General features: G+C 49.4%; 1 protein-coding gene across 1 annotated transcript in view; it reads right to left on the minus strand.

Annotated features, from left to right (window-relative positions):
* GARNL3 (GTPase activating Rap/RanGAP domain like 3) overlaps window positions 1-9120 on the minus strand; it is a 125734-nt gene that overhangs the window by 31846 nt on the left and 84768 nt on the right. Inside the window, exons 14-18 of the mRNA XM_011364347.2 lie at window positions 7944-8002; window positions 7030-7136; window positions 5129-5244; window positions 3242-3346; window positions 2130-2204 (exon numbers count right to left, since the gene is read on the minus strand). Of these exons, the coding sequence (XP_011362649.2) occupies window positions 2130-2204; window positions 3242-3346; window positions 5129-5244; window positions 7030-7136; window positions 7944-8002 (462 nt within the window). The remainder of the gene's footprint in view (window positions 1-2129; window positions 2205-3241; window positions 3347-5128; window positions 5245-7029; window positions 7137-7943; window positions 8003-9120) is intronic.

The following is a 9120-nucleotide window of genomic DNA, read 5'->3' on the forward strand; positions in this document are numbered from 1 at the left end:
ACTGCTCTGAAAAGATCACATAAAGAATGTGAAGACATTTTCTGAACTGAAACAGGGGCTACACAGTGCAGGTTTAATTGGAATGGCATTTCCCTAAGATTTCTGAAAATTCTGAGTTTGTGACTTACAGCAGGAAGACGTGAAAAAGTAAAGCCAACATAAATGCCAATGGGGCGAGGCGGGGGCAGATGGAGGCATCAGAGGATTAGGTAACAGCAAGATGGAAAAACCAGCTCTTAACAACAGTCTTCTCTGGCCGGAGGACACGGTTTAGATCACATATATGGAACAGGAGTTCTTAACCCAGAAGATCTAAGGACCCTAGGGGACCCACGGAGGGCGTAAGCAAGCCTGTGACATCTTGAAATTGAATTTGAAATGTGATATGTGCTGTTTGTGTATTTTAATGGGCTAGTGTGTGTGTGTGTGCGTGTGCGCGCGTGTGTGTGCGTGTGCGCGCGCGTGTGTGTCCATTGCTTTCATAAGTTCTCAAACAGGTCGGGGACTCCATGACGCGAGGACCTGTATGAAGTGTCAGAGATACGCACTCAGATCTGGCCCCGCAGAGGCTCTGGTCTGAGGCCCGGTGGCATTTGCCATGGCACTGGACTCCCTTCTGCCACGTGAGGGGCCCCGTGCGGATTCCCCAGGGCGAGAATGTGGTCTTCGGCCCTTCGTGCCTAAGCTTGGGGCTCCTGACGCGTTCTCTCCGAGAATGTCGACACAGCTCAGGGAATACTGGATGCCTCGGAGGCTGACGAAGCCTCTTCTTTGGAAATAAAACGGTCTTGGGGGCGGGATGTGGGACGTGGGATTCCGGCCTCAGCTGAGACACTTGCGCAGCAGTCCCCGAGGGCCTGTGGAGCAGTGTTCCTCCAGGGATGGCCGGGGGCCCCACTGGCAGGTTACGGACTGATCCGAAAAATGGAAGCTTTTTCTTCATTGTTCGCTGGTGAGCAGGTCTCCATCCCGTGGACTCTCATTTTTCTGGATACCTAAGAACTTCTGCTATAGGAGGATACTAAATCTTACTGGAATTTGGCGCAATGCTTGGCCACACTGCAAATTCTGGTGTGCACATGGACAAACCCATGGTAGGAATTTCTGCAGCTTTGGAAAAGATGCTTTGCCAGCAGTTTTATCTTAAGTTGGTTGTGATTATTTAGCGTTAATTGTATTCTGAGCTCGTCGTTTTCCTGAAAACAGACTTTAAAGTGTGTAGGGTCCCCAGTTCTGATACAAATCACCTATATTTTGATCGCTAAAGTCAGCGTATTCATAATTCTTTTGCTTTTAAAATGAACGCTTCCCTAGTGGTGTGATGTCCACGAATTTGTTCCATTTAACCAATTTTTACATAACCTGAACGTAGATATAATTCGGTACATAATATATTGCTTTACCATACAAAAATCATGCAAAGAGTAAGTTCAGATTGCCACTTGTTTATTTTTTTTCTCTTCTCGATTACCACCTCGTTCTCTTTCCATGAAAAGTGGAAATGAGACGTAGATACGCAGGCCACAGAATTTCCTGGCCGACTGAACAAACTGTCTAGTAGGCAGTGGTTTCTCCGCTGTGGCCCTCTGACCAGCAGCATCAGCGTCACCTGGGAACTTGTTAGAAATGCGAATTCTCAGGCCTCGCCCCAGACCTCCGGCACTAGGAACTCTGGGAGCGATTCCCACGCACAGGAAAGCCCGAGAAGCACTGCCTGGAGCCTGGCTGTCTGCGGAGTGTGCCTGTGGTCGGCTGAGGCACCACACGAGCGCTTGTCAGAAATGCAGAATCCTGACCTGGCCTCCGAGCGGCTGGATCAGAACACGCATTTAGTCGAGACGCCCAGGTCATGTGTATGCACACAAGGCCTGGGAGCACGGCCGGACCTGGTCCGCCTGACTGGGCCCGGCCCAGCGGCTCAGCCCCATGTAAGCGTGAAAAGGCACGTGCCCAGTATGGAGACAGGCTCTCAGCGAATGCTACCCAGCTGATGTGCAGCTGCCCCTAAGGACTCTGCAGGAGACAAGCTCTTCTTCCTCTTGCCCCACAAACCTCCTTCCAAGAATTTGAGCAACTTCACTGAGGACAAAAGACATTCACAATTGAACTTGAGAGTCTCATCAGCTCACCTCTTTTTTATAGATCCCTGAAGCCACTGAGCTGGATGGAGCGTCCCCTCTCACGATGGATTTCAGTTTTAGTGCCTTACAGAAGACAGAGGTCTTTTAAAGTTTGCTCTCAGGAAGTACAAGAATAGCAAGATCAACAATTACGACTTGAAAAAAATTTTAAAATAGAACAGGAGCGATTTCAGACTAAAGTTTCGGGTTGCCACAGTGCTTCATCATTGACGATAAGGACTGAAGCCGGCCTGGTATGGCGAAGCCCTGATGACGGTGTCCCAACCCCAATGACCCCAAATGCATTCTGTCATTTCAAGCAATCCATATAGCTCTACGCTAATTTCCAGACTGTGAGTACTGAAAACAATTCCCAGGTCCCTCCTGAAACTTGAATCGGAATCTGTGACAGCAGAGCCGAGGACCAAGGCTGGGCGGCCCTGTTTTGGGAAACGGCGATCTTTGCCGCTAAGCTGTCCCTTGGTCACCTTGCTTAGCTCTCTAGTTTCAGGTCAGAATCCTATCTGCAGCTGGCAGTGCTCCTCCTCCTCCCTGTTGTGACATGGGATCAAGGCAGGAAGCCGTGTCACCTCCCGGAACTCAGAAATACTAACATCATGTGGGGGCGGGGCAAAGGGGGTGGGTGGGTGGTGATTTCCTCCAAAATCTGGAACGAGGTGATGACTGGGAGTCACCTCACTGTGACAACTGCTTCCGAGCAGTAGGGTGGAAATTCAGGTCTTCTGCAAGGACACTGCCACTCGGCCAGGGAGGAATGAGTTCAGGCGCTTTTCCCAAATTGGCTGTCCCCTCGTCAGAGAATTCCCGGGAGGCAGGCAAACGAGATGCGCTCCCTCGGGAAGAGGGAGCCCAGCCTGAGCCCTGCGGCCTTTCGATTCCGCTCAGCAGTACCACTTCCTCTCCAGGGTGCATCTCTCCCTCACGCACCTGCAGAGAGCTATGCCTACGCGCTGTCAAAAGTGTCACAATAATCCTCAGAGAGATGACAGAGCTCCTGAGGGAGTGTGCGGACCCAAATTCTTTGCAGTGGGCCATCTGGTTCGGATGGGACTCACAGCTACATATCCTGCACAAAAGGTTTCAGAATAAAACCCACCCACCTGCCCGATTCTAACAAACTCTGCCTGGCGGGCCTCCTCCTTCTTGCGTGCTGACTTGGGCGATTCTGGTAAGACGTCACTAAAAGATCGTCTATTAAGCATGTTCTAGAAAAGAAAAAACAAGTTATGACTTCCACAAAGGGTTGTCAAGTCTCATTCTCGGTCTTCTCTGAGCGCCAAACTTATAACGTCTTCCTTTCGCATTCGTTCACTCGATAAGCATTCGCGGAGCGCCACTCATGTGCCGAGGTCTGTGCTAGATGCCAGGGAGAAAAGAGGCAACAGGCGGAGAGCCAGCGCCGTGTGACGGCTGAGAACACGGGCTTTGAAATCAAGCAAAGCGGCAGCTCCACCGCTTCCTGACTTCCTGAGGTGGGACTGAGCCACCAAGCAGCTCCAGGGAGGCCATTCTCATCCCGTGGCCCCCCTGGAACACGATGCACTGAGGTCTGTGCAGATGGTGTTCCCTGGAGTGGCCCACTGAGTGACTTTGGCAAGTGAGTTCATCTGTGAGCCTCGGTGTCTCTGTGTGGCTAATACCTGTCTTCTGGGTGGATTATGAGGACGGAAGAGGAAATGCATGTAAGGCGCTCGGCACAGAGCTTGGCACACACTCAGTAGGTGTGAGTTCTCTTCCAGACCACGGTCCGAGAGCTGGGTATGTCTGTGTTACCTTTCCTGTTGGACTCATTCAATCAGCAGGTACTGATAGGTGCCTATTCCTCTGCCAGGTTTGGGAGATGTGATATACAAAGTCTCCGTCCCCGTGGAGCACAGGCTCTCAAGGGGGAGAAAGATTAAGTCACTGATTCTCCGATGGGCACAGGGGATAGTGTCTGCAAAGGGCAGGATCTGAGAGCATTTAACAGGGGCCCTGGCTTCCCCTGGGGCCTGGGGAAGGCCCGGGTAAGGCAGCCATGTGTCAGCTGAGACCTGAAGGACACCCTGCACTCATCTTGGCACCCTCTTGGCACCCTGCTCTGACCTTAGGGGGAAAAAGAAATCGACAGATTACTGGCTGCTCCTTGGGGCCCTGGATTAGCCCGGCCCAGTCCCTGTGTGTAGCTAGGGTGTGCTGACCAGCCGGGAGTCAAGGGCAGCCTAGAGAAGTGTGGCGGTCGCTGTGCTGAAGGGAAGGGACTAGGTCATTCTGATAATCCTCATCTCCCCTGGGCAAGCTCCTGACACCCAATACTCCGTTTATTTACACACATCATTAGCAATGCGTTTTGCTGGAGTTTACGAATTTGTTCTGTGCTTCCCAGTTAACTGAGAGCAATGCTTCTAAACGGTGATGACTTCACCCAGTGTTAACGAGTCCCCTGAGGTCTGGTGGTCTCACACTGTGTCTGGACACCTCCAGGGAACATGGGTGCCCTGTGAGGCACTGAGTTCCTCAGGAGGGGTGCTCGGTCGCAGAGATGTGGATGTCCCATCAGCCAGCCGGGGAAGTGTGTGGCACAAAGTGGATTTTCACGAAATGTAAACGTTTGTTTCAGTGCCTGATTGCGGGCCTGGCCAGTAAATCTCCAGAAAACCTTGAAAAGCACCCAGTCTCTCTCCACGATCCCCGCTTTGGCCTGTCCACCAGCTCGGTGGCACTGGTAACGCTGAGAGGTATAGCACAAGAACAGCCACCCCCCCAAAGCGCTCGCCAGCGCTGCAGGGGTTCCTGCCGGACGTGCATGCCCTTAGCCTGCGCCTCGACTAATGAAAATCACATTCCCGTGTATGGACGGTCACCGTCCCTCCTTGTCACGGTAACAATGGCAGCACGTCAGCCATGGTGGCCGCAGTCCTGTCTTGACAGCAAGGATCCAGGCGACTCCTAACCAGGACTCCTCACTAAGACTATGCTCTCAACCCAGACCGTGAACCCAGGGTTACCTTATGCAGATCTGGCATCAAATCCTGGTATAATGATCGAATCAGCATATCCAGGGTACGTCGACGTTTCTGGGCAAACGTTGGGGTTTCCAAAGTGGCTTTTTCACCATTAATCACTAAAATAAATCCAGTTATATAGAGAGTTACACATATTAACATTAATGAGGAAACTCATCATAGCGACCACCATCTCCCTTCCTAATAATACTGGTGTCACCATAGGTAATTACCCTTCCTTTATGGAAGGACACTTAAAATCTATACATTTCCTTATGCAAATCAATAGTCCTTGGGTATGTCTATGTTACCTTTCCTGTTGGACTGTAAGCTTCCTGAGCAGAGGGTGGGTGTATATAATTACTTCAAGACCCAGGATACACCCAACCTGCCCTCATCTACCATTCTACCCATTCAATCCACCCACCCACCCACCTGTTCGCCCATCCATCCATCCATCCATCCATCCATCCATCCACCCATCCACCCACCCACCTACTCACTCATCTTTCCACCCATCCAACACATGGCCAAAACACTAGGATGCCATTCGATAAGATTAAATATATATATTTAATTGTTAGAAAAAATAACAACGGTGTAAGCAGAGTACTCAGATTCTTAGCCTAATGGAAGTTTCTTCTGGGAAGAAAAAAGCTGGGGGTTTAGTGGGCAACAGACAGTGTCAATAAAGTGGACGGTCCAGTTACACATTAAGAGCACACAGCACGCAAGGTGCGCCATAGAGGTTAGGAGCTTGAAGTCGAGACAGTCAGGGTTTGGATCCCAGCTCTGCTGCTCTCCGTGTGTTCCTAAGCAAATTAGCTTCTTGGGGCTTCAGTTTTCTACCTTGTAAAATGGCTATAACCATATTTCCTTATGAGAGTCATGAACTTTTAAATGATGTAATATATAGGAAGAGTTAGCACAGTGCTAGGCATATCAAGCCGGATAAATTAGCTATTAGTAACTATTATTTATACAGACAGCCAAAGGAAGGCCAGTGTTCATAGGCTGGAAATGAACTTCTTAGGGACGTTTCCTGGGTAGCATCTGTGTTCTGGGGACAAGCTGGGTTTATTTGTGGCAAGACATCTCTTAAGGAATTTAAACTATGCACGTCTATTATTTTCTCTAGCATGTGTATTATATTCTCTAATTCTGTGACTGGGAATTTTTTTGTTCGAATGACTTGTTTTGGCCAAATCAGGGGAAAGATCAGAATTTTGTTGAAACGCCACTTCCTGTCATCTTAGAGTTCTCCACTGGGCCCACATCCTCCCTCCTGCATCCGCTTCGGGATTCAAAGGGATGCTGATCCTTGACTCCTACCTCCTCTCTCTGTCCATCGCCCCCTCTGGTCCTCCCTGGCTCCATGCTCTGTTACTTCAACGCACCCTCTGCAACCCCTTTAGCCTCATCTTCTTCCACTATACCTGCCTGGCAAATCTTTAACTGTAGATCAACTGAACCCGTCACCTCCTTTCGCCCAAACCGCCGAAGAAAGTCGCTCTGCTGACCGGCTCCATTGAAATCAGTGGATTCTACTAAGAACTTGGGTCCTTAGTGTTGCTGAGCGATCTCTAAGCCACGGCTAAAGGACAAATGCCTGTGTGGTCATTCCCCGCTACGGGCACCCCGTAGAGACTGCTTACCTCTTAAGCCCCAGGCTTCGAGACCCTCTCTTGAAGGTGAGAAGGATGGTAGATTCGGATGAGGACACAGGGGAAAACCCACACATCACTACCAGAAAACTAAATACGTTTCCCGTGAAGCGTTAACAGCCCATGCAGTGGAATCGATGCTTAACCAATGATATTTTCTTATGCGGCATCCTGGGCGAATGTGAAGACATGTATTCTGAGGCAGACTCAGTTGCACAAACATTTCAAAGCAGAACTTACGTTTCACTAGCAAAAAGTCCCTGAATTCCTGGTGGTCTGTAAACACCGGCGGGGATGGCAAGGGTGGGCCAAAGAGTGGTACGCTTTCTTCCGAAAATATTTTCAGCCTACGTAGAGAACATTTCAGAATTACTTGTTTTTTTTTTCTTCAGAGGTCAGCAGCATTTAGACCTTGAATTTGTCCAGTTGCCTATGCGACGTGTTAGGAACATTCATTCCACAGGAGGCGCCTTCTCTGGGCTCCCAGAGCCTCGGCCACCATGTGGTACTCCCACTAAGTACTTTAGGGCAGAAGTCAGGTCTTCCTGTACCCTTTGTGGCCCAACCCGCCAGACGTGGGCGGGGTCGGGCACCCCAGGAGTAACAGCGAAGGCCACCACTGAGCACCCGATGCTTGGTAAGTCAGACCAGCATCGACTGATTCTCACCAGCCTGCCCAGGCAGTATCATTGCCTTCATTCTTCAGGCTCTGAGGAGATAAACACTCTTTGCAAAGCCTCAGATTTAATAAGTGACAGAGTTGGGATTCTAACCACATCTATTTGGCTCAACGCTCTTTTCACAACGTCGTGACATCTCTTAACAGATTCGTTTTTGAGAAAAAAAAGGGATAAACAGGCAAGGAGGTAGCCTAGGAAAGGGGTACTCTGGTCAAGATCAAACAGATCAAATTTGTGCCCCTTGTAGAGGACAAAATTCCAAGCTAACTCTGACTCCGTGTTGACTGCACAGAGCGACAGTGTACAGAACATGTTTTTCCTGAAGAAATGGTGGCCTTGAAGAAAGTTCTATAAGGTGAGGACACATCAAATCAATTGAGGAATACCTACATCAGGAGTCTCGTAAAATGAATGCAAAATTAACAAGTAACCATCAGGATTGGAACGAGCAATCGAGATAAGGTCACTGCCTACCTGTAATTGTCATTTTGTTGATCATACCTCACTAAGGCAAAAATATCTGCAGTGATGGTTAAGGAAATTAATCAACGGCCCCGACGCTCACAGTCAACGGCTGTGCTTTGAAAATCCCTTGTAAAGGATCATCCCAGACCCACCGTTGGTGATCAGGGCACCTGTCACCCTTAGGTTGAGATGGCGCCTTGACTTCTTTGAAAGAGACAGCCCAGGAAGACACAGGTTCAACCTCTGTGTGCTCATCCTTTGGGGGAAGACTTAAATCTCCAAATCTGACAGGAAAGCAATATAAATACAGCTCTTAAGCCACAAAACAGCCAACAAAGCCAAAAAGAGGAATTCCCTTGCTGAGAAACACAAAGATCCCAATAGAAAATTAGTCATAGATTTCATCTCACACATTTTGAAGAGAAAAGCAATTTAAATGTTTCCACTGTACACCTTCCCTCTCTCTCCTTCTGGCTTTGGTAGGCCAAACAAACCCAAACAAGCCAGTGGAGCTGGGGGAATGTGGATTCTATATTCTCTATAGAATCTACTCTGCTTGTGTCGGGCACTCGAGTTAAAATAGTACCACACCTCCGGCCAGCTTTTCTTTCTTTCTCCCACTCCGCCTCCCTCCTGCCATCTCTCAGCCCCAGCTTTCCTTAGTTACGGCTAGAAAACCACCAATTCCTCCAAGCGTGTCCATGTCTAGACTCGGCGGAAGACTCTGCTTGTCTCTTTCTAGGCACAAATGCGCCAAGCCCCAAGTCTGAAGTGTGTAAGTAAAGGATATTCTAAAAACGATGACTACTCCTCAGTCACTTAGAGTGTCACCACCCCTCTCCTGCACTTTACCTGAAGAAGTTTTCTGTCCTACAAGAACCTCTGCAGAAAACGGGACATGTTAGTCTGACTGTCTTCCAGGTGCAGCGAGTCATGAGGTCCTGTCTTCCCACATTTTTACTGGAGATGGCAGGGAACGTGAAGAACTAGACCAGAATTTATTCTGAAAGTGCCTTGTACTAAGTATGTACAACCTGTAGAGGCACCGGGCTTGGGTTTCACTGTCACCCGGAGCGACAGGCCATGCTCCTGTTGCACACCCGTGTGCCTGGGCTGAGCCTGGACGGTACAGAGAACTTGAGCAGCACTTGGCCAGCAATATGAGCTAACCAGGGATCGCGATGAG

Source organism: Pteropus vampyrus, unplaced genomic scaffold (assembly GCF_000151845.1).
Source record: "Pteropus vampyrus isolate Shadow unplaced genomic scaffold, Pvam_2.0 Scaffold95, whole genome shotgun sequence".
Classification (NCBI taxonomy): Eukaryota; Metazoa; Chordata; class Mammalia; order Chiroptera; family Pteropodidae; genus Pteropus; species Pteropus vampyrus.